General features: G+C 41.2%; 1 protein-coding gene across 1 annotated transcript in view; it reads left to right on the top strand.

Moving 5' to 3' along the window:
• The window catches only part of PREX2 (phosphatidylinositol-3,4,5-trisphosphate dependent Rac exchange factor 2), a 762,305-nt gene that overhangs the window by 294,464 nt on the left and 441,313 nt on the right, over positions 1 to 26,528 (top strand). The window contains exons 18-20 of the mRNA XM_069731466.1: positions 6,478 to 6,626; positions 21,099 to 21,184; positions 23,644 to 23,780. Coding sequence (XP_069587567.1) covers positions 6,478 to 6,626; positions 21,099 to 21,184; positions 23,644 to 23,780 — 372 coding nt within the window. The remainder of the gene's footprint in view (positions 1 to 6,477; positions 6,627 to 21,098; positions 21,185 to 23,643; positions 23,781 to 26,528) is intronic.

Here is a 26,528-nt window from a genome sequence, read left to right as displayed (position 1 = left end):
CCTAAATGACAAGTATTATCAAATATATGCAGAGCTCCTCATACCTTAGTGGGCTTCTTAAATCCCTGGGATTAGCACTATGGCACTTTATTAGGTTTCTGGCAGTGCTTGATAAAGGTGGCTCCTAATAGGATACACTTTTTGTGGATGTTATTTTAGCACTATAGCACTTTTTTATGGTTGTGGCAATAATATAATTACCAATTTTTGCACTGTTGCACATGTTTTTAGGAGTTATTTAACATTGACACAATATCATGCATTTTAGTGTATGACATTCTCAGGGTAATTTTTTTCCCCTTTTTTCAGCACTTTGTTAGGCTTCTGGCAGTACCTGATATAGGTGATTCTTAATTAGACACATTTTATTGTGTATTTATTAGATTTTTCTTATATATATGGCATTTTTTTTTTGCACGATAGTACTTTTTGTGGAATTGTGGCAATAATATAATTATAATTATATGCTGCCTGCAGCACATGTTACTTGGGAATTATCTAATTCTTTCACAATAAAATGCACTTTAGTATATGACTTTTTTAGGGAATCTTTCACGGTTTTATTTATAATTTTTGTATTACCTAGTATGTCATAATATATTATGAATTATTGAGTTTCCTATACCTGTATCATACATGATCATATGTGCTTCTATTATCAGCTGTTAACTGTTTTTATATGTTACATTTTATTTATATAATTTTTCAATAAAATATTTAATTTTATAAGAACATTGTCGCTTACTGCACAAATTTTTAGGAGGATTTTTCGCTGCTACATCTAGAAGCCATGCTGAACATTGCATGATGCGAGCGTTAAGCCTGGCAGCCAGGAGAGACACTCAGCTGCGCATGATAGCACAGCTTCAGTGTCTCGCGGTAACGTGAATAAGTTGAGTGGAGTAGCACAGCAGAAACTGGCCAGTGATGGAGTTTTTAATTTCTCTTGAAGTAAATATGTGGTTTATTTGCGGATTTTCCGAATAGACTTGAATGAAATAAGGAAAAGCTGCAGACAAAAAACATAAGTAACCCGATTTACCTAATAGGTGCAAAACTGCTGCAGAAAGTCTGCAACATCAAAAAGGCATCAAATAATCATTATAAGCAGGTAGCCTTAAGATCAGTTGTAGACGAGCATATGAAAAAACATCTGAGAATTTTTTTCACCCATTGTCTTGAATTTGTGAGTCTCGTCTGAGACTCAGTTAAAAGTAGTATGATTTTGTTCTCATGGAGTTGGACCGAGAAAAAAATAATTCATGTGAGCAGCACTATTGAATAACATGGGTCAGTGTGCTATTAAAATAAAAAAAATTGAGTATCACGCATCTGATTTATACTCTCATCTGCATGAGCCCTAAAGGAAACCTGTGCTCACCTGTCTATCAAATGGAGCAAGGAGGGGACAGCAATGGACTCGTCAAGCCTCTCCATATTCTTCCCAAGCAGCCTTTCAAACTATGCTTCAGCTTTAAAACTCTGATGATTATTTTCTAATTTTCCTCCAATTTTTATTCATGGTCCATCCATGTGTCCGGTTTTTATGTTTATGTGACATCTGTGTGATGTCCATGTGACTTTGTTGCTATATATATATATATATATATATATAAACAAAAAAATGTAATTTATTCTGTGGCATGGGGCGATAGCCATGGGCAAGCACTCATCTCCTCCTTTTATATGTGGGTCCTGCCTGGGTGTTGGCTTTATTGCTGTGAAGGCCTTGCACCCTTGCAGGCTGCCTGTAGCCAGTGGTGTTGGCTGGCCATGACCATAGGTTCCGTAGTTCAATAAAAGAGGCTCACTTTCTAAAACACAGTCTTTACTGAACAGTAACTTGAGAAGGGTCATGTACAAGGGATAGCGGGTACAAATACTTATGACGTTTCTTTTGTAGTATGAAACATTTTCATTCACATAGTTTTCTTCCACTGTAGTCTACTCCAGGGCTAGTGAGGCACACTGTTTTGCCTTACTTCGTCAGAACCTAGCTTACCACCACAGTCCTCTAATCACTCAGCGGTTTCGTGTCCTACGTCTTCTACTACTGGTGCCCTGGATCTACCGCTCAGGACCCCCACTAGTCCCACAATCTTAGACATGTTCAGTCCATTACCTTCGGCATTTTGCAAGCTCAAGGTTTGTTGTGACACGTCGTCATATCCAAGGACCCCTTGTCTGGAAGGCCACTCTGTCCCATAAGTCATGTCAGGATCTCGCTATTCCCTTGTGCCTTAATCTCCATTTCCAGTAGTTCACATAACATTTCCTACTGCTACATGAATTTGACCCTAACTATCTACATTAAGAAGTCTCTTGCCCTACCCCTAAGCCCTATGGGTTAGTCCAAACATTAACATTATCCTTACCCTAATGTCATTACCTAAACTTTAGTCACAATCTTCTACTACCTACCTTGTGTACTAAGCCCTAAACTATGTCTTACCCTACACTTATCCTATATTGTACATGTACACTATACGTTACTTGTATACTACATATATTATACTTCACACGGCACTATATATAGATGCATGACATAATGCACAAAACGCGATTGGTGTCTTCAGGGCTAGGAACGTGACAGTCCAGTCCACACTGTTTACACATCATCACATACAGTTTCCTAGGTTTATAATAGAAATATATTCCGTTTGGGATCCAATTTTTTTTACACATACATAGACTGGAATGGGTGAACCTCATTGAAGATTCGGAAGAAAGCAGTGCAATATGCAATTTTTTTCTAATGGACTGTCAGGCCAAAAAATCATTCATCTGAATAAGATCGGTCAGTGTGTTGTCCGTATGTTATCTGTTTAAAACTCGGACAGTACTCGTCCCATTGATACGCTTGTCTGCATGAGCTGTAAAACATACATTGCTGCAACCACAGCCAGGCTCTGACATATCAGCACTGTACTAACTGGACGGTGTTGGGGTACTGTGTTCTCTCCTAGCAGCAACTCTGGGGTAGAATACCTTCATAATACAGGATGCAATGTAACATGCCTATTTTATTAGCATTTATTATGTAAGACTCTAAGATGATAAACTCTGTTAGTTTCTGTAAAAATTCACAGGTACACAACGGCACAGTGTGGCCAATAGTGAGTGGCCTGTGGGTGCTGTATTAGGAATCCATACAACAGAATTATAATATGGTCTGTGTGTGAGGCTGAACAGTAAAGTTAAAACATTGCCCCAATAATGAAATTTCCTTACTTTTGTGATTGCCCATTTATTGCAAACGCTGAACAGGGCAGGTGCAGACAAGCACATTGTAACAACTCTGCTGGCATCACGGCATGGCCTCTCACACTCTTACCCACTGCTCCAGGTCATGTTGCGGTTTCTGTTTCTATCCAGCGCCATATTCTGTGCCTCTGCCCTCTGCATGCTTCATGGTTGTGTGTATAGGGGGGCAGCACCTGAACTCTCTGGTTCTTATAGGTATCAGGTGCATCTGTCTAATCTGTTCCTGACCAATTACCAAGAGGCCTCCAGTATATAGTGCAGCTCCACCCTGTGGTCTGGGCCTGTGCAATGTGTTAGCTCAGTTACTGTTTAACTTCTGAGTTTGCCTGGCCTTGCTCTGAGTTACTCCCTCTCTGGTGGCTTTTCTCTGTGCTATTGCCTTGATCTTGTTGTCCGCCCTCCAGGAGGCTGTATATCCTGGTCCCTGTGTCTTTGTCCTTGTGTCTTGTTCCATTGCCGTGTCTGTACTTAGTCTTATCTGGGTCACCTTGTCTGTGGCTTCCTTCCCTGCTGTGTCTTTCCTTGTGTTCTCAGTCTGCTTACACTCCGCATTCTTGCGGCTCTGCTTGCTCTGTATCTTGGTGGCTTTACTGCTGCTCTGCACTCCTGCGGTTCTGCTCTGTTCTACTCTGCTCCGCTCCCGTTGCTGCAGAAACCTTTTTCTGCAGTTCCTCTCTGCAATCCTTGCGGTTCCACTCTGCTTAGCTTCTGCAGTATCTCTTGCTGCAGCTTCTCTCCACATTCTTTGTGGCTCTGCTCAGCTTTTGTTGCTACACTATCTCTTGCTGCTTTTCCACTCCTATCTGCAGTCTTGCACTCCTCTCCTGTGTGAACAGGTCCCAACCTGTTTCTTCATACCTCATTCCTTTCTGCTTGTTTCCTTTCCTGCACCTCCTGTGTGAACAGGTCTACCTGTTCCTTCATATTTCATATCTGTTCCTGCACCTCCTGTGTGAACAGGTCCCTTCCTGTTCCTTCATATTTCATATCTGTACCTGCACCTCCAGTGTGAACAGGCCCCTATCTGTTCCTTCAAACTATATATCTGTACCTTCACCTCCAGTGTGAACAGGTCCCTACCTGTTCCTTCATATTTCATATCTGTTCCTGCACCTCCAGTGTGAACAGGTCCCCTACCTGTTCCTCCAAACTACATATCTGTACCTGCACCTCCAGTGTGAACAGGCCCCTACCTGTTCCTTCATATACCACATCAACCAGTCCTGTGTTCTCTGCCGTGCCTCCAAATCCTGTGTTCCTGCCAGTCCTGCTGTTCCTGCCCTGCCTTCCAGTCCTGTGTTCCTGCTGTCCTAGCCAGTCCTGTGTTCTCTGCCGTGTCTCTGCCAGCCCTGTCTCAGCCATGCCAGCCTACTCATCTGAGTTCCAGCCGTGCTCTTCTGCCAGTCCTGCCTAATGCCCGCACCAATCCTGGTGTTCCTGTCTCCCAAGTGGGATCAGCAGCCACAGCCAGACACCACCCTGGAGTAGCACCTGGCAGCTGCCTGCTGCACAAGCCTGACCTCACCATCAGAGGCTCCAGTGAAAACCCAGGCAGCTGTCATAGTCACGCCCCTTCCAGGGTAGTCTGGTTTGTGGCACAGTGGGGCCACAAACCCCCCGAGCTCACGCCCACCAGTCAGGGCGTGAGCGTGACACATATTTTCAGTCCGAGTGTGATCTGACAAAAGATCAGATCGCACCCGGACTAATGTTATTTTTTGTTGCCGTGCACATGTTCGATTTTTTTTACTCGGACCGAGCCAGTCCATGTATAAAATCGCGTCATGCCCAAGTATGACTTGGATTACACCTGGCCATACAAGTCAATGAGTCTGCACAAGAATCCGCCCTTTTCACACCATGGAAACAACAAAAACCCTCACCGTCGCCCTGATCCACTCCCGACTGGACTACTGTAACGCTCTATTAATTGGCCTCCTCGTCACTCGACTTTCCCCTCTCCAGTCCATCCTTAATGCAGCAGCCAGGGTTGTCCATGTGGCTAATCATTACTCGGATGCGTCCGCTCTTCGCAAGTCATTACACTGGCTGCCCATTCATTACAGGATACAATTCAAAGTACTTGTTCTCACCCACAAAGCTCTCCACAGTGCGGCACCCCCTTACATCTCCTCCCTCATTTCTGTCTATCGGCCTAACCGACCGCTGCGCTCTGCAGATGACTTTCGACTAACCTCTGCACTAATCCGTATCTCCCACTCCCGACTCCAAGACTTCTCCGGTGCTGTGCCAATCCTCTGGAATGCTCTACCCCAAGATATTAGGACCATCCACAATTTTCATAGTTTTAGGCGCTCGCTCAAAACACATGTGTTCAGAGCGGCCTACCACGTTCACTAATAAAAGTCATTTTATGTTTGTGTGTGTGTAGCCCATTCACTATCCCCATCTACCCCCCACTCCCTGAAGATGGCTGGACCATCATTGTAAATACATCATTGTAAATACACACCTGTACTTTGCATCTCCCCCGCCTCATTGTAGATTGTAAGCTCTCACGAGCAGGGTCGTCTTATTTCGCTTTAATTATTGTATTGTTAACTTTGTTACTTATGACTGTTGAGTTTGAAACAGTTAAACTGTAAAGCGCTGCAGAATATGTTGGCACTATATAAATAAAGATTATTATTATTGTTATGATGACATCTAAGTTCAGTCTGATTTCCAAAGAATCACAGAAGGGAGAAGATGGAGAATTTTTTTTCTCCATCTTCTCATCCGAGAGAATCGGTTCACACAATGCTTGCACTCTGGTCAGAGTTTGATAAGAGTGTGATTTGCATAATTGACCCGATTCTCTCAAATGAGAGAATTTATTCTCCTATGACCCTAGTCTTACTCGAGCTAATTGTATATTTTTTCTAAGATCACATGTACAGTATATGCCCTGATTGTGTGCGCTTTCCTATTACACGTTGCATAGACTGAATCTACGGTATACACAGTACATTGATTATACACTACGTCTGTATGGACAATGTACATTCCCTGATATTAGTCTCCGTCATATCTTTTCTAATTTAGTTTCCATTTTAATCATGACAACTTGGACATTAATGCTAATTATGGGGCTTAATGTGGTGAAGATAGTGCAGATGGTTTGTTGGGGTGACTCCAGGATCTTTATTTCTTGTGTTCTGAGCTGGAAAGATTTGCTTTAATAAAGGAACTATTTCTGTCATTTGTTCCCAGTTGTCAGGAATGGCGGTCGGAAAAAAAATCTATGCTGTAAATGGTGACCTTGTTTTCCTGAGGCCGTTTCATGAAGTGGATTGTTTTCTGAGGACTTGCTTAAACAGCAGAAAACCTCTGAGGATTCTCATGAGCACAAAACCAAGGGAGTAAGTCAACTCTTGTCCTTTCTATTTTAAGATGTAGATACACCTTTTAATTTCCTTACAGTTTTGTTCGTGCCAGCCATTCTTAACCCTTTAACAGCCTTGATTCTTTAAATCCATCTTAACTGGTCTAACGGCAGTGGGGCAGATTTGTAGTCTAAAAAAACTTGGCACTCAAAATTCAAAGAAAAAATATTTGATCGGTGTTAAATATATATACATACAGAAAAATCTTTAAATGAGAAGGTGTCCAAACTTTTGGTCTGTACTGTATGTATATATATATATGTGTATGTATATATATATATATATATATATATATATATATATATATATATATATAGTACATATATATATAGTACATATATATATATATATATATATATATACATATATATATATACAGTACATATATATTTGGAGAAAATTTCTCCAAATTTATTTTTTAGATGGCACTAGTCACTAAGCAAGTTTTCCAACTTTTATGACTCTCCTGTTGTTTCAGAATGAAATGTACATTTCCTACAAGCACGTAAAAATGATGTCTAAAAATTAATCACGTTCCTCCTTGTACATCATTCCCATTTTTCCAACTTTTGGAGAGCATGGTGCAGAAATATAAAAATAGGTGCAATTTGTATCTTTTGAGCAATTTCTGACTTTATGAGGCAGGCTTAATTAAAAAAAAATAATATATACTGATTCATGAGTGTTAGCTTAAATCATTTATGATGTTTTAACATATGTGTTATGGAACTGCAACACAGGACTCGGGTAGAAGGGGGAAAACTGACCCTGCACTATGACTAGACTGGTACCCAACGATGGAGTGGGCGACCCATTCTTTGCGAATAGACCCACCGACGATCCTAGGTTAATCTCAAGTGACGACCTATAGATCTGGGGAAGGGGTTCCCTAAAAGATCTAAGGACTGGTCCAAAAACGGGTCACCTCCTCATAGAAAAACACAGAGAAGGCTGCAGATACAAACAGAAAGCAGAAACTGAGACTAGCAGAACCAGAGCTCCCAGTACTGCACAAATTATACACACAGAAGACAAAGCAAAGCACCAAGTCAGAACTAAAGCAGATTAACAGTGTTGTCCAGCAAGGACTGGGAGGCAGATGCTGGTTAATAAAGAGTGATACAATTACCTGACCTTAGACAAACCCAGCACCAGAGGGAAAAGAAGAGCAGCCAGAACACCACAAGAAAATGGCGGATAGTAACAAACTAAACAGATTCTATCAATATGCAACAGAAAAGATTGAAGTTTCCCATAGAGGTTATTATTAGATTGATACTACTGCTCAGCCCCCGCTTCATCAGTGACCCCCATCTGACAGTAATTGGCTGAGTGAGATTTTCCAACCTTAAAGATCTGTGGGGGTCCACCCACACTGGTACCCACATGGTTTAGCAGAGTGGGGCAATTTTCTCCTTCAATTCACTCCGTATGAGGGCTACTGTAAAAAGCCAAGCATGCTCCTCAGCAGACCCATAGGAATTGAATGGAGTGGTTTTCGAGCAGGTGCACTGCCATTCCAATCTAAAAAGGATAAAAGTGCTCCCTTTCACTGATTCATGTGGGTCCCATGGGCAGACCCCTGCCAGTCATTAAGTTATCACCATTGCTGTGGATATGGGATAACTTATCTTTACTGGACAACCCCTTTAATTACTGTCTCTTTGTGTAATTTAAAAACGTGGTCAACCATACAGTCCAATAGAATTGTGTGAACTAGATTCAGAGAGATGTAATGTGAGATACTAATGCATCCTAAATACTGTATATAATAAATGCTGTTGTAGAATACAGTTTTGGAGACTCTCAGATATCACTATCTAACTATAGCCCACAGGACATGTAAAAAAATAGAGAGCAGATCAATTTGTGCAGGATCGAGTTTGAGTCAAGTTTCCTGAAATTCGCGGTTTCACACAAATTCAAACATTTTCGATATTTGATTCATGGTCCACAAAAAAAAACTTGCCCGGCACAATTACTGATGTATCAGAGAGCAGGCAGGCAGGCATTGTATTGCATTGTCATGTGGGCTTCCCTATATTGTTCTGTAGCTATGACATCTTACGGATCATCATACCTTTTACAGTGGTGGTCTGGTCAGTACCGAGGCCCACAAATCGCTGGTTCCCAGTGGAGAACTGTTTGTGTAGCAAAGTTGTTTTTTACTTACACAGTAATTGAGTGACTGTCTCTCTCCTGTAGAGTTTAAAGGGAATCTGTCACTCCCAGGATGTATATGACCTATTAATATGGGCATACAGGTAATAGAAATGTTATACTAGTCCTGCCTGTCTGCCTCATATTAATCATCTTGATGCTGAACAATGTTATATTCTGTCTTTATGTTAATGATTTCTTCCAGGATCCGGGGCATGTGGTACTTGGAAGAAATCCCTGCCTCCTCTCCGCATTGTAATACTACCACCCTCTCATGTACGTCAGTTATGGAACTGGAATCCCATGCCTGTGCCCTGCACTCCCTCAGACATACATACCTCATCCTCCCTTCTATGGGCACTGCATTCAGGGATCTTCTGTGCAGCTGCTGATGACTTCCGCTCCAGTGACCTCTGGTGTGCGCGTCGACAAGGTGCTCTCCCCACTTCCTCCCCTTATAGTCATGGCTATGTACATATGGTTCCTAGCGATGATTGTGCAGGGAGGAAGTGGAGAGAACACTTTATTGGTGCGCACCGAAGGTCACAGTGACTCGCTGGCACCTGCGCAGAAGATCTCTGAATGCAGTTCCCATAGAAGGGAGAAAAAGGTATGGAATACTGAGGGAGTGCAGGACACAGGCGCGGGATGGCGGGGCATTCACTGACATGTATGGGAGGGAGTAAGTATTACAATGAGGAGAGAAGGCAGGGATTTCTTCCAGGCATCGCACACCCTGAAGCCTGGAAGAAATCATTACCATGAAGACAAAATATAACATTTTTCAGCATCAAAACCGTTAATATGAGGCATACACAGGTAGGACTACTGTAACATTTCTATCACCTGTATGCCCATATTAATAGGTCATATATGTCCCAGGGATGACAGATTCCCAATAAAGCTCTTACCGCCAGAAGGGTCCTCTCCCTCCTGTAAAGTGAACCTGTATGGTTCAGCGAGCTTCTCTGTCTCTCGCTTCTCCCCTACATGTATTTTACAAGCAATTACAAGCTTTCTGGAATTAAAATCTGCACAAATTTATTTGCCGCAAGTCAAAATTTTTGGGGAAAAATTGAGCGAAATTAGCAAATTCAAATTTGCAAAGATCCGCTCATCTCTACATACTATCTATCTGATCTGATAAGGTGTCAAAAATAGCACTAAATAAAAAGGCCCATCTTTCTGTGACCTTACAGCAGATTTAAAAAAAAAAAAAAAAATTAAAAAAAAGGTGATCAGGGGGAATAAAATAAAATCTGGTCATTTTTAACCTGGTCACAGGTTTTTTTAATATGTAATCTCTTATCTTGATGTGTGAGTGTCTGGCAGTCTTTAAAGGGAACCTGTCACGTGTCTGCTACAAACCTGCAGCTATGAGGTGATCTGCAGGTTAATAACATTCTAAACCTGCCTGGCGCTGGCACCTAAACCCCCCAATGCAGGTAGGAAGTGAACTTTATTCCTCCCTGCATCATTCAGGTTTCAGTCATAGGGCAGCGCCGGCGTGGGTTAAGTCCCAGCTCTGTGTATAGAGAACAGCGGCTGTAACTGCACCCCCTGCCCTGACTGACAGCAGCTCAGCTTTAGGGCCGGCTCTCAGTCAGGGCCAGGAATGCAGTTACAGCCGCCACTCTTTATACACAGAAATGTGAGTGAAGCAGAGGCAGCGTCACCCCCGTGACTGAAACCCGAACACTGCTGGGAGGTATAGATCTAATTTCATCCTGTCAGAGGGGGACTAAGTGATGGCACGGCACGGCGCAGGCTCAGAACGCAATCAACCTGAAAACTAATCCCATATCTTCAGCTTAATAGCATTTTTTCAAGTGACAGGTTCCCTTTAAAAGTGCTCAGTGTGGATAAATGAGGCAGCAATGTGAGCTGTAGTAGTACGGTGTAATATATGCTTATTTTGTTTGCTTTTAATTTAATCTCCAGTATTTAGAAGTGTATGAAGGTCAGATGCTGCTTCCCGCTGTGAATCATAATTAGATTCAGGGTTTCCATTCAGGGACCAGTATTTGGCAGTGGGAAATGATACAGCTACATTATCAGTGTACAGCAGGAAGCAGAGTGGGAACTGTACACTTGATTTCTTATGATACTGGTTGTTAACAACATTACACTTGTATACTCCTGTCTATATACATTGCTGCAAACTGAACTTACAAATGTGTCTGTCAACTAGATACAAATCAAGCCAGGCTTTTCCCGTCCCATGGTTGTACCTGGTCGACAGGATGGGACTCAGCAAAGCTTTGTCTGGTCTCTAGTGATGAGCGAGTGTGCTCGTTACTCGAGTCTTCCGAGCATGCTCGAGTGTTCTCCAAGAATCTTGGGCGTACTCGTAGATTATGTTTGAGTCCCCACAGCTGTTAGACAGCCTGAATACATGAGGGGATTCCCTAACAAACAGGCAATCCCTTCATGTGTTCAGGCTGTCTAGCAGCCACAAATCATGCAGCTACAGGGACAAAAGATAATCTACGAGCACGCCCAAGATACTCGGAGAACACCCGAGCATGCTCGGAAAACTCGAGTAACGAGCACACTCGCTCATCACTAATGGTCTCCATTATTGCAGAGTGGAGGGAGAAGGTTTCTGATGCAGCAGTCTCTCCCCCAGCCAGATATTATTAGATGAGACATAAATTAAACAGCATGGAGTAGAGCAGCAGTTCCAGGCGAACCTTATAGAGTCTTAGTAATTTATTTATTAAATAAATCAATACTACACATGGAAATAAGAAACTGTGTAATATATATAATTTTTGTAGCTAAATCTGCTTCTTTCTCCTCCAGGATTGATCACTCTTTTTCAAAATTCTCAATTCCCAGGTTTAATCTGTATTCAGTGAATTAAGTTATTCCCATTACTGAAATAAGTGATGGCAGTCGGTGCTCATAAAGTTTTATGGAGAACTGTAACTGTTTTTTTCAGGAGACCTTGCAGCAGAATGTCTGAATCTGCCTTCAGCTCCTCCCTACTCCTCTCTCCATAGAGCAGGGGTGGGGAATCTTTTTTCTGCCAAGGGCTATTTGGATATTTATACCATCCTTCGGGGGCCGTACAAAATCCGCCCACAAAGTGAATCCTGACTATGGCACTGGTGTCAGGACATAATCTTTCATTGCATGCCCTTCAGTGTTCAGTAGTGAACACTGCGTGTGTGCTAACAGAGCAAGAAGAAATTAATGAGCTGGTGGCAATCAAAATAAACCTCCATGCCCAAGAATGCGGTCCCTGAGAATCTGCTAGGGCGCCGGATAAAATGTCATCGAGGGCTGTAAATGGCCCTGGGGCCTGAGGTTCCCCACCCCTGCCATAGAGTAACATCTCCTATCTCAGCATTATGAGGATCAGTCTTTACTTAATACAGATTTTACCCATGAATTGAGAATGATTGACCAGTCCTGACGGAGAAAGAAGCAGACTTCCAAAATAGATTGCAAAGTTTCTTATCTTATTGTGCAGTTTTGATTATCAGAGACAGTTTTAGTCGACAACCCCCAGAGCCCTTCCTCCCAACTACCCAGCCCTCCACCTCCAAAACCAACTTCTCCACTATTACAGAAGATGGACTCTCCACTCTACTCTCAAGATCGCATCTCACCACCTGTGTACTTGACCCGATCCCTTCCCACTTCATCCCAAACCTCTCCACAGTCTTCATCCCAGCTCTAACCCATCTCTTCAACCTATCACTAACAACTGGTGTTTTCTCCTCAAGCTTTAAACATGCCTCAATCACACCTATCCTCAAAAAAGCCCTCTCTTGACCCATCCTCTGTATCTAACTATCACCCTATATCACTTCTCCCCTATGCCCCAAAACTACTGGAACAACACATCCATCTTGAACTGTCCTCCCATCTATCTTCCTGCTCCCTTTTTGACCACTTACAATCAGGCTTCCGGTCACACCACTCCACTGAAACTGCCCTAACTAAGGTCACCAATGACCTATTAACCACCAAGAGCAAGCAACACTACTCTATCCTCCTCCTCCTGGACCTGTCCTCTGCCTTTGACACAGTGGACTATTCCCTATTACTACAGATCCTCTCATCCCTTGGCATCACAGACTTGGCCCTATCCTGGATCTCCTCAAACCTAACTGACCGAACATTCAGCGTCTCCCATTCACACACCACCTCCTCACCTCGCCCCCTATCTGTCGGAGTCCAGCAAGGTTCAGTTCTAGGGCCCCTGCTCTTCTCCATTTACACTTTTGGCCTGGGACAGCTCATAGAATCTCATGGTTTTCAGTATCATCTCTATGCTGACGACACACAGATCTACATCTCTGGACAAGATATCACCACCCTACTAACCAGAATCCCTCAATGTCTATCCGCTATTTCATCCTTCTTCTCCACTAGATTTCTAAAACTTAACATGGACAAAGCAGAATTCATTGTCTTTCCCCCATCTCACGCGACCCCCCCAACGAACCTATCCATTACATTACTGCAGCCCACTCTCCCCAGTCCCATAAGCTCGCTGTCTCGGGGTAATCCTTGACACTGATCTCTCCTTCAAACCGCATATCCAAGCCCTTTCCACTTCCTGCCGCCTTCAACTCAAAAATATTTCACGGATCCGTACATTTCTAAACCAAGAATCTGCAAAAACCCTAGTCCATGCCCTCATCAACTCTCGCCTCGACTACTGTAACCTCCTGCTCTTTGGCCTCCCCTCTAACACTCTCGCACCCCTCCAATGTATTCTAAACTCAGCTGCCCGACTAATCCACCTGTCCCCCCGCTATTCCCCAGCCTCTCCCCTCTGTCAATCCCTTCACTGGCTCCCCATTACTCAGAGACTCCAGTACAAAAGCCTAACCATGACATACAAAGCCATCCACAACCTGTCTCCTCCATACATCTGTGACTTCGTCTCCCGGTACTTTCCTGCACGCAACCTCCGATCCTCACAAGATCTCCTTCTCTATTCCCCCCTTATGTCCTCTTCCCACAATTGCATACAAGATTTCTCTCGTGCATCACCCCTACTCTGGAACTCTCTACCACAACATATCAGACTCTCACCTACCATCGAAACCTTCAAAAAGAACCTGAAGACCTACCTCTTCCGGCAAGCCTACAACCTGCAGTAACCACCGATCGACCAAACCACTGCATGACCAGCTCTATTCTTACCTACTGTATCCTCACCCATCCCTTGTAGATTGTGAGCCCTCGAGGGCAGGGTCCTCTCTCCCCCTGTACCATTTGTGACTTGTATTGTTCAAGATTATTGTACCTGTTTTAATTATGTATATACACCTCCTCACATGTAAAGCGCCATGGAATAAATGGCGCTATAATAATAAATAATAATAATAATAATTGATTTATGAACAAAAATATAAACAATGGTTACACTTTAGATTTTTTCAGTCTATTTGAATACTGAATCCTAACCGTATGCCATTTGCTGGCTGCCAGGATTCCCCTCTGCACGTGCAACTTTTCTTTTTAATAGAACATTGAGAAAAGCAGGAAAAGTTACTGGTCGGCCCATGAACACCAGTATGTACAGTACATCACATAAGGGAATCCTGACAATATGCATATATCATACTGTTAGATCCTACTTACATGGACCAACTGGTGGTACATTTTTACTGATTGATGATTGTTTAAATGGCTTTTAACACAGACGGACCAAAGTAAACGATGAGCACTGAGCAATCTGTAATAGATCACTCAGTGCCCATATGCTGCCATAGTTCTCGGCAGCGCGAGTCCTGTTTACACAAAACGATGCACCGCTGAGAACCAAGACTTTTCTGCGTTGCGAAGAAGATCATTGTTCCTTATGAACAAGCATTTTGCTTGCTCATTTGGTGATCAGCAGCGCATAACAGATAGACTGACCACAGAAATGCATGTTTAGCCCAGAAAACCACTTTAATCTTCCTATATTTTAATAAGATATTACAGGAATTGTGGATTTAAGCCTTAATACCATGAAAGCTACATGGTAAACCTACATGTTTTCCAGCCAGGAGCCTAGCCTGTCTCCCAGACCTTGACTTAGTAGAATGTATTTTCCAACCAAGCCCATGTTGTTCTTTTATATCTTGGTGCAGACTTGTATTTTCCATGGCCACTAGCTTTGCTGGCTCCGGTATCTAATTGTTTTTGCAGTAACTTTGCTTAATTCTATTTCCACCTGTAACGTTATTTCCTTTGGAGAATTACTCAAGTCCAAGGTCCACATTGACAGAAACGCACTTTGATGTAGACGGGGCAACTTGTGATGAAACCCATTTTACAGGCATCCCTGAACTCATATTTTATCCAGAAACAGACTCAAAAGCCAAAGCAAAGATATATTGAGTCCTTTTTAAAACAAGGGCACGTGGATAGTCATTCCGAGCACTCATGCAAAATTTTGGCTAGAAGTAAAGAACGACTTGTGTCTGAGGGACATAAAGATCAGAAATGTCAATCTGCCCGATGTAACTAACATTAGTGAATGTGGTTAAGCAGGAATGCAATGTGGTTGGATTTCTGACAGCTGTCAGATTGAAGAGAAACAAAATGAGACCACATTCATTATCATAACTTACAAAGTAGTGGCGCAGCAAATTTACAATTTTTGTCGCAGGACTGCAATTGGCTGTTTCCCCCATAGACATAGGACAATATAAGTATTTGATACACTGACAATTTTCCAAGTTTTTCCACCTACAAAGAATGGAGAGGTCTGACAATTTTATTGTAGGTATATTTCACCTGTGAGAGAAAAAAACAGGAAATCACATTGTATGATTTTTACATAATTAATTTTTATTTATTGCATGAAATAAGTATTTGATTTAATAGAAAAAACAGAACTTAATATTTGGTACAGAAACCTTTGTTTGCAATTACAGAGGTCAGACATTTCCTAGTTCTTGACCAAGTTTGCACACACTGCAGCAGGAATTTTGTCCCACTCCTCCATACAGATCTTCTCCAGATCTTTCAGGTTTCGGGGCTGTCACTGGGCAACATTGAGTTTCAGCTCCCTCTAAAGATTTTCTATTGGATTCAGGTCTGTAGACTGGCTAGGCCACCCCAGGACCTTGAGATGCTTCTTATGGAGCCATTGTCATGCTACATCATCCATTCTTTGTAGGTGGGAAAACTTGCAACTTCGGCAGTGTATCAAATACTTATTTTCCTTACTGTATAATATGTGCTATAGTCATCAGCCTTTTAACTTAATTTCCCTAATAAATGACATGGTAGCTGAAACTGTGTCAAACCTGCATATTTTTAAAGGGAACCTGTCACCTGAATTTGGGGGGACCGGTTTTTGGTCATATGGGCAGGGTTTTTGAGTGTTTGATTCACCCTTTCGTTACCCGCTGGCTGCATGCTGGCTGCAATATTGAATTGAAGTTCAATCTCTGTCCTCCATAGTACACGCCTGCGCAAGGCAATCTTGCCTTGCACATGTGCAGTATGCTTTGCCCAACTGCGGGCAAAGCTGAAAAGCATTAGTGTGCATGTGCCGGCGCACTATGTCCCAGAACACAGCGAAATACTTCCGGGACATAGAGCGCCGGCGCATGCGCACTAATGCTTTTTGGCTTTGCCTGCAGTTGGGCAAAGCATACTGCGCATGCGCAAGGCAAGATTGCCTTGTGCAGGTGTGTACTACGGAGGACAGAGAATGAACTTCAATCCAATATTGCGGCCAGCATGCAGCCAGCGGGTAACGAAAGGGTGAATCAAACACCCAAAAACCCCGCCCTTATGACCAAAAAACAGTCCCGCCAAATTCAGGTGACAGGTTCCCTTTAATGAAGTTTCACTGTTATTACATTTACAGTGGATATGCCAAGTCGACACATACCTGGTAATATGCCAGGTTTTTGTTACATAAAAAAATCATTCCAAGAAGAATCATTTTATAACTTTTAACCCCTTACTGACATGATATGCCAGTTCCCTGGTGGGTTTGATGTGGGCTCACGAACCAAGGACACATCTCTGCTAGCAGATGATGGCTGTGATATTCAACCATCTTCTGCCTCTAACAGTAATGCATACAGCAGAGCTACACCCATATCAATGTCTGACAGCAAGATTTATAGGTGCTGGCAGGGATATTCATTGTTCTATGCACCCATTGGTATTCCTGTTACATAATCACAGGGCAACAATGGTTTGCCATGACAGCTGTTGGTCTGCTGAAGACCCCCATGCTTGTCATGATTCTTCTGGCTGATGTTCATAAGAGACCATGATTTGTACCATATACAGCAATACCATAATATTGGAAGTTCAAGTCCCTTGAATAGTAAAACAATTTTTTTATGAAAAGAATAAAAAAAACATAAAAGTTCTAATAACCCCTTTTTCTCCCATTAAAAATAAATGGTATTGTAAAATTCCGATCATCAAAATTTAAAAATTAATTAGCCAAATTGGTAAACTGTGTAAAGAGAAATAAAAGTCTAAATGCAAGAATTACTGTTTTTCGTACGCCGCAAAATGACAAAAAGAATGCAATAAGTGGCATGCAAAACATTGAATCCACCCCAAAATGGTATCAATAAAAACTGACAGCTCCATCGATTGAAAATTGTAAACATTACAGGTCTCAAAAAATGGCAACTCAAGCAATTTTTTTTTTTTTTACAAAACTCAAATTTTTTTTCACCACTTAAATAATATATTGCTAGGTATTTTTTACCATATGATGAACGCTATAAATAAAAAACAATTATCGAATTGTGCTTTTTTGACAATTTTGAAGCACTCCAGTATATCACGTGATAAAATAAATGGTATTATAATTTATGGTTTAACCCCTTAATGACCGCCAATAAGTCTTTTAACTGACCTGAGATATAAGATAATAGTATCCCCATACAGGTGACAATCCAGCAGCTGTCGGCTGTACACTATAGCTGACAACTTGCTGTATCAGCCACGATCAATGTTGGCACTGTCCATATCTGTTTAACCCTTTAGATGCTGCTGTCAATAGTGACTACATCATTAGAAATGGTTAACAGAGGGTGGGGGCTCCCTCTTTATCCCAATTGGTGCCCTCACATCATGATTGTGTGGTCCTGATATTTGCGATGATAATTCACGACCAAATAGCGGTTTGGAGTCTGTCGGCTGTTGTAACCTGTTCAGAAGTTAGAGGCATTTAGGTGGTAAAAATACACATTTTCATTTCTGTCATACCACTTTACATTAATTCCTGTAAAGCACCTGAAGGGTTGATAAACTACCTGAAAGCAGTTTTCAATATGTCCGGGGGTGCTGTTTTTAAAATGGTATCACGTTTGGGGGTTTCCCAATATATGAGACCCCTAAAGTCACTTCAAACATGGATAGGTCCCTAAAAAAATAAATGTTGTAAATTTCCTTGAAAAAAATGAAAAATTGCTGCTACATTTTTAAACCTCCTAAAATGCTGACAAAATAAAAGAACATTTTACAAATGGTGCTGATGTAAAGCTGACATGAGGGAAATGTTATTTATTAATGGTTTATCTGGATTAAAGGGATAATCATTCAAACATTGAAAATTGCTAATTTTTTAACATTTTTCTAAAATTTTTGATATTTTGTATAAATAAACACAAAACATATTGACCTAAATTTACCATTATCATAAAGTACAATGTGTCAAGAAAAAGCAATCTCAAAATCACTTAGATTTGTTGAAGCGCCACAGAGTTATTACCACATAAAGTAACACTGGTCAGATTTCAAAAATTTGGCTCTGTCACTAAGTCTAATGTCTGTATTTTTGTTTCTTTGTTCTCTTGATATTACTTACACACTGGCTTGTGTTTGCTGTATTGCAGAAATAATTTAAGTTTTTTAGAAAATGGTTCATAATAGAATTCTATATCAGAGATCATATTTTTCTTTATGTCCATAAAAATGGCTTATACATGATATTATGCTGAAATACTGGTTCTTCTCACAAAATTAGAATATCGTCAAAAAGTTAATTTATTTCAGTTCTTCAATACAAAAAAGTGAAACTCGTATATTATATCGAGTCACTACAAACAGAGTGATCTATTTCAAGTGTTTATTTCTGGTAATGTTGATGATTATGGCTTACAGCCAATGAAAACCCCAAAGTCATTATCTCAGTAAATGAGAATCATTAACAAAAGAACTCCTGCAAAGGCTTCTTAAGTGTTTAACAAGGTCCCTTATTCTGCTTCAGTAGGCTCCACAATCATGGGGAAGACTGCTGACTTGACAGATGTCCAGAAGGCAGTCATTGACACACTCCACAAGGGGGGTAAGCCACAAAAGGTCATTGCTAAAGAAGCTAGCTGTTCACAGAGTGCTGTATCCAAGCATATTAATGGAAAGTTGAGGGAAGGAAAAAGTGTGGTAGAAAAAGGTGCACAAGCAACCAGGATAACCGCAGCCATGAAAGGATTGTTAAGAAAAGGCCTTTCAAAAATTTTGAGGAGATTGACAAAGAGTGGACTGCTGCTGAAGTCATTGCCTCCAGAGCCACCAGACACAGACGTATTGAGGGCATGGGCTACAAGTGTTGCAGTGCTTGTGTCAAGCCACTCATGACCAATAGACAACCCCAGAAGCATCTTACCTGAGCCAAGGAGAAAAAGAACTGGACTGTTGCTCAGTGGTCCAAGGTGTTGGTTTCCGATTAAAGTAAATTTTGCATTTCATTTGGAAATCAAGGTAGCAGAGTCTGGAGGAGGAGTGGAGAGGCCACAATCCAAGCTGCTTGAGGGCTAGCGTGAAGTGTTCACAATCAGTGATGGTTTGGAGAGCCATATCATCTGCTGGTTTAGGTCCACTGTGTTTTATCAAGACCAAAGTCAGCGCAACCATCTACCAGGAAATTTTAGAGCACTTCATGCTTTCCTCTGTTGACAAGCTTTTTGGAGATGGAAATTTCATTCTCCAGCCGGATTTGTCACCTGTCCACACTGCCAAAAGTACTAATACCTGGTTTAAAAACAACAGTATCACGGTGCTTGATTGGCTAGCGAACTCGCCTAACCTAAACCCCATAGAGAATCTATGGGGTATTGTCAAGAGGAAGATGAGACACCAGACCCAACAATGCAGACAAGCTGAAGGCTGCTATCAAAGCAACCTGGGCTTCCATAACACCTCAGCAGTGCCACAGGCTGATCACCTCCATGCCACACCGCATTGATGCAGCAATTGATGCAAATGGAGCCCCGACCAAATATTGAGTGCATTTAGTGAACACACATTTCAGTAGGCCAACATTTTGGATTTTAAAATCATTTTTCAAGCTTGTGTTATAAAGTATTCTAATTTACTGAGATAATGACTTTTGTGTTTTCATTGGCTGTTTTCATTGGCTGTAAGCCATAATCATCAACATTAACAGAAATACACACTTGAAATAGATCCCTCTGTTTGCAATGACTCTATATATCTAATATATAATTGCCTAGAATACTACTTCCTGCAATTTGTGCCAACTTCCGTGGCTTTGTCCGGAGCTAATGTCCGGAGCTAATGTCCGGAGCTAATGTCCGGAGCTAATGTCCGGAGATTAATTGCCTAGAATACTACTTCCTGCAATTTGTGCCAACTTCCGTGGCTTTGTCCGGAGCTAATGTCCGGAGCTAATGTGCGGAGATAATGTCCGGAGCTAATGTCCGGAGCTAATGTCCGGAGATAAGTGACGTCAACAGTGTCCAGTGTCTGATTGGTTGCCGCCTGCTGCGAGCGACCAATCAGAAACGTGCCGTACTGTGACACACTCCGCCCGCCATTTTGGTGTGATTTTTGAATTTTTACCTCACAGCAAGTTTCTACTGCGTGGAGGCGGGCCCAGTGACGTTGCTTTTCAAGCTCCTGCCGAATTTCGTCAAAAAAATGATAATACCATTTACCAAAACTATATATATTTAGTTGTGAAGTGGTTCAGTGACATTTTCACACCAATTTTGAACTTTTGTTTGGTGTTTTCTCCATATACTGCCTATTATTTTTGTTACTATTATTTATTAATTGTATTATTCTTACATTTGAATAAATAAAGTATATATGGATTCTAGACTCCCGATTCTTTAGAATCGGGCTGCCATCTAGTATAACATATAAGTTTTACTTTTGTATTGAAGAACTGAAATAAATTAACATTTTGATGATATTCTAATTTTGTGAGAAGCACCTGTATATTATTATTAGTAGATGCTGAGCTGAATTGAAAGTCATAATGTAAGATTTTTGGACTTTTCTCACGATAACATATAATGCCTACACTATTACTTCATTTTTTGCCAGGACGGTAAAAATCCCAGATTCACCAGAGGGACTCGGTTTCCAGATAAGGGGTTTTGGACCATCGGTTGTACATGCTGTGGGTAGAGGTACAGTTATGTTTTGTTATGCTACTATCCCAGTCATTTTACGAACATGGGGAAACCATTTATTATCTATCTATCTATCTATCTCCCACCAAAAATTAATGAAGCAAAAATCAGGATTGCAGGAGAAAAGATGGAGGCTTACATGTGTTACCCTCCTGCCATTTGCTTTTTTTTTCCTGCTTGTGTCTACCATCGCTGCTTTTAAGTCTGAATTAAATAACAAAGTTTTTTTATGAAGACGCGAGTGCCAACTTTTTCACTTGGTTTATAAAAATTCAGACTGTTCATTTGCTTTTAGAGACAATCAAAAATATTTGCAGTATCTTGGTCCTTCAGCCATGTCGGTAGACTGAATGACCAGAGCCTTGGGAACCTCTTCCTACTTATTGGAATCCCTGGTGCTTTTGATGATTAGTAGGCCCAACACCATGTCATGATGTCAGAATCATTTCTCACCCTGGGCCCACAAAGCAGAAGACACACCAGGGATTTGGGGAGATAAGTTACGGTTCCCAGGTCTTATGTCGACAGCCACAGTCTACCAATGTGGCCACTGATCCAAGGTCTTGCCATTTTTTTTAATTATCTCTATTTCCTATCTAGCAATCTATCTACCTAACTCTTGCTTCATGATAAGCCAGGAACAGTTTGGCATTAGGTCAAAGAATGTACTCCCAGGCAGTTGCTTCACTTCTTCCATGAGGTACAGAGCCCTAGGTCACCCTGTCACCCACAGACAGCCTTTCCTTGCTGATTCTTTGGATTTTGATCTTTTCAACACTAGTGTTAGAACCTAAAACTATTCAAGGTATTGCTCCGATGTCCACAGTGTGCAACCCCAGACAAATGCCCTGTTCCGGAAATCCACAGTTCTCCACTCTTTGGTTTTCCACCTGTGTTCCCATTAGACCCTCAACCAGAATGGTGTTGGTGTTCAGATATTGGATGCCACTGTCCTTATGCCATGGTTTCATCTCCCATAGATATAACATAAGTACCAGAATGGCACTGATGGTTTGGATGATGGAAAATGATTCATTTCCTTTTCATGGCTGACTGAATATAAAGTGCACATTTATTTCCATAGAGTGCATAGTCAGGACTCAACTGTATTATCTGCAGTATTATTTTGTAATTTTGTGGTTACCATACACTTTGAATAAAAGTTATCTGAACCCACCAATTCTGGTGGGATTTGACAGCTATGTAACGTTTATGGAGGGATCCCAACTCTTCCTCGACAGATTAATGTCAAAGTAGAGAAGGATCCAGCCTGTTGAATTTCAATGGCTGATCCTTTTGTTAGCTGCAGGTTTATCCCAAACCAAGTGCTACAGTATAATTGGAAGTCAACCATGAAATAGCCATAAATAGATCTATGTCATTTTGCAACAGAGTTTCAAGAGCAACTCCAAGAAATTTGATGCACTTGATGTTACTATTTGGTAGGTGTGATTGAATCCAGTTTGTATAGTAGTAAATTAGGATGGCAAAAATGCAATATCCTATATTGCAATGTAAGCCACACATTCATATACAGTATATCATTACTAGTGGTATACTGTAAGATTACATTTATGATTTCTTTAAAGCACCACTCCAACGTTTTTTTTTATTGCAGCGCTGGAGTGGTGCTACTAATCTAGTATTATACTTACAATCTGCAATCTTCAGATCTTTCCGGTGCCATCTTGTGACCGCAACTTCTGACTGACCGGAGGTTAGAGGTAATGGTCACAAGCTCTCTGTGTAAATCTATGAGAGCCGCATTCTGGCCTCGTTCTGGCTCTCATAGACTTACATTGAGTTGGGACTGGAGCAATCTGGCAGGTCTCAAACTGATGAAGACCAAACGGAGATAAAAGATAAAGATGGCAGCTGGTAAGTATAAGACTGGGGCAGGGAACATAGATTAGTAGCACCACTGCAATAAAAAAAATACACCGGAGTGGTGATTTAATGTAATTTAATCTCCGGTTTTAAATACACATCAACAAAATGTTGTAGAATTAATGTTATAATAATATGGCGGTTTATCATTTCTTGCCTGATAGTCTAAGGAAGGAAGATGAACAAGCTTCACTGTATATTAAGTAATAATACTCTAGGTCTCACCGTATATTCCTGCAGATGATGTATGGATGTATTTCTCCTACTCCACAGATACAACATATTTCAGATTGCTTCACAGGGTTTTTGGTGAAATAATCCAATTACTCAGTGTCATCAAGGTTGCAAAACAGTCATTGCCGCAGTTCTGACCTTACCCATAGTGCACTGCTTTAAACTTTTTTTTCCTGAGTGCTTAAATTGATATATCTCAGCAGCGTGTCATCTTCTCAAAATTGCTTTTCTGTTCTTAAAAGCAACATTCTCCTTAATCAGCAGCTGGATTGTAAATCAATAGCAGAAATGTCATTTTAATTGAGATTGGTAATTTTTCATGTTGGGTTCTGTAGGGACAGTAGCAGCGACGTCTGGTCTTCACCCTGGGCAGTGCATCATCAAAGTGAATGGGATCAATGTCAGCAAGGAGAGTCACGCTAGTGTTATCGCCCATGTGACTGCTTGCAGGAAGTATCGGCGCCCCATGCAGGTTAGGTTATGCCATGAATATTCAAATTTATGATATTACGTTGGCACAGCGAATGCTTATTGAGTTCTGTTAGTAATATATATGTGGTTATATATATCTCTGTAAATAAATGTGTGTGTATATATAATGTAAGGAGGGACTTCCTGCAAAGTAAGTAAGTTAAGTCAGTTGTATGGTATGTTCTCATAAATTGCAACCAGTATTGACATGCTGCAAAAGGTTAGAACAGTTAGCGAAAGCTGTATCATTACACACTGAAAAAACTTTTTCATCTGTGTTCCCGCCTGCTTATGATTGGGCAACTCACATAGGGGAAGAAATACATGCCCCCAATGAAAACTAGTTAACACACCCAATTGGCCTTAACAAAAATTAACTTATTTGCTCTCGAATTTTCTCATTAATGGAGAAGCAAAATTAAAAACAAAGAAAAATGTTTTATTCCACTCCACTGCACTACATTGTGTTTTAAGTTCAACATGAATACTTTGGTGTAGATTCCTTTCTTATATACCTTTTTCTATAAAAGGAAAAAGTAAAAAGTGACTAGAAGGACTTGGCTATGCGTGCACAACATCTTTTAAACTCAGAAAAAGCCACTGAGTTTTTCAAGTTGAAGAAATTTCAGGAAATTCTGGTGGTTTTTGTTTTCCTGAATTGTCGTTTGTTTAATTTTTTCAGTCGTTTCCTGATTGTTTTTAATTGTTTTGACCACCGGCTATTTTTTTAGGGTTTTCCCCTGGTTTTTAGTCTTTTTTACTGATATTTTTTTCACTTCATAAAATAATGACGAAACTGCTAGAAGTTAATTATCCAAAATAATTACGTCAAAACATTCTTAAAGACGTCCGAGTGGGCGTGTTTTGAGCTGTCCCTTTGACTTGTATTGTAAAGTACAGAGCATCTTCTGAGAGAAAGACCCCAGAAGAATGGACATGTCACTTCTTTTAACCATTTGTCATCTTTAAAGTTGAAGTGATTGAAAGACATTCAAAAGCCTGAACATGTGCACAGCAAGTCATTTTTACATACAAATTCATGTTCATTCCAGTGGCATAACTAGAGTCTGATGAGCCCCGGTGCAAGATTTGGACCGGGACCCACCCCTCATCCTGAATAAATTATGTATGTATATATATATATATATATGTATATATATATATATATATATATATATATATACAGTGGGGCAAAAAAGTATTTAGTCAGTCAGTAATAGTGCAAGTTCCACCACTTAAAAAGATGAGAGGCGTCTGTAATTTACATCATAGGTAGACCTCAACTATGGGAGACAAACTGAGAAAAAAAAATCCAGAAAATCACATTATCTGTTTTTTAACATTTTATTTGCATATTATGGTGGAAAATAAGTATTTGGTCAGAAACAAAATTTCATCTCAATACTTTGTAATATATCCTTTGTTGGCAATGACAGAGGTCAAACGTTTTCTGTAAGTCTTCACAAGGTTGCCACACACTGTTGTTGGTATGTTGGCCCATTCCTCCATGCAGATCTCCTCTAGAGCAGTGATGTTTTTGGCTTTTCCCTTGGCAACACGGACTTTCAACTCCCTCCAAAGGTTTTCTATAGGGTTGAGATCTGGAGACTGGCTAGGCCACTCCAGGACCTTGAAATGCTTCTTACGAAGCCACTCCTTCATTGCCCTGGCGGTGTGCTTTGGATCATTGTCATGTTAAAAGACCCAGCCACGTTTCATCTTCAATGCCCTTGCTGATGGAAGGAGGTTTGCACTCAAAATCTCACGATACATGGCCCCATTCATTCTTTCATGTACCCGGATCAGTCGTCCTGGCCCCTTTACAGAGAAACAGCCCCAAAGCATGATGTTTCCACCACCATGCTTTACAGTAGGTATGGTGTTTGATGGATGCAACTCAGTATTCTTTTTCCTCCAAACACGACAAGTTGTGTTTCTACCAAACAGTTCCAGTTTGGTTTCATCAGACCATAGGACATTCTCCCAAAACTCCTCTGGATCATCCAAATGCTCTCTAGCAAACTTCAGACGGGCCCGGACATGTACTGGCTTAAGCAGTGGGACACGTCTGGCACTGCAGGATCTGAGTCCATGGTGGCGTAGTGTGTTACTTATGGTAGGCCTTGTTACATTGGTCCCAGCTCTCTGCAGTTCATTCACTAGGTCCCCCCGCGTGGTTCTGGGATTTTTGCTCACCGTTCTTGTGATCATTCTGACCCCACGGGGTGGGATTTTGCGTGGAGCCCCAGATCGAGGGAGATTATCAGTGGTCTTGTATGTCTTCCATTTTCTAATTATTGCTCCCACTGTTGATTTCTTCACTCCAAGCTGGTTGGCTATTGCAGATTCAGTCTTCCCAGCCTGGTGCAGGGCTACAATTTTGTTTCTGGTGTCCTTTGACAGCTCTTTGGTCTTCACCATAGTGGAGTTTGGAGTCAGACTATTTGAGGGTGTGCACAGGTGTCTTTTTATACTGATAACAAGTTTAAACAGGTGCCATTACTACAGGTAATGAGTGGAGGAAAGAGGAGACTCTTAAAGAAGAAGTTACAGGTCTGTGAGAGCCAGAAATCTTGATTGTTTGTTTCTGACCAAATACTTATTTTCCACCATAATATGCAAATAAAATGTTAAAAAAACAGACAATGTGATTTTCTGGATTTTTTTTTCTCAGTTTGTCTCCCATAGTTGAGGTCTACCTATGATGTAAATTACAGACGCCTCTCATCTTTTTAAGTGGTGGAACTTG

The sequence above is a fragment of the Ranitomeya imitator genome, chromosome 6 (genome assembly GCF_032444005.1).
Source record: "Ranitomeya imitator isolate aRanImi1 chromosome 6, aRanImi1.pri, whole genome shotgun sequence".
Classification (NCBI taxonomy): Eukaryota; Metazoa; Chordata; class Amphibia; order Anura; family Dendrobatidae; genus Ranitomeya; species Ranitomeya imitator.
Note: the sequence above shows the minus strand (reverse complement) of the source record. Positions and strands in the feature narration are given on the sequence as shown.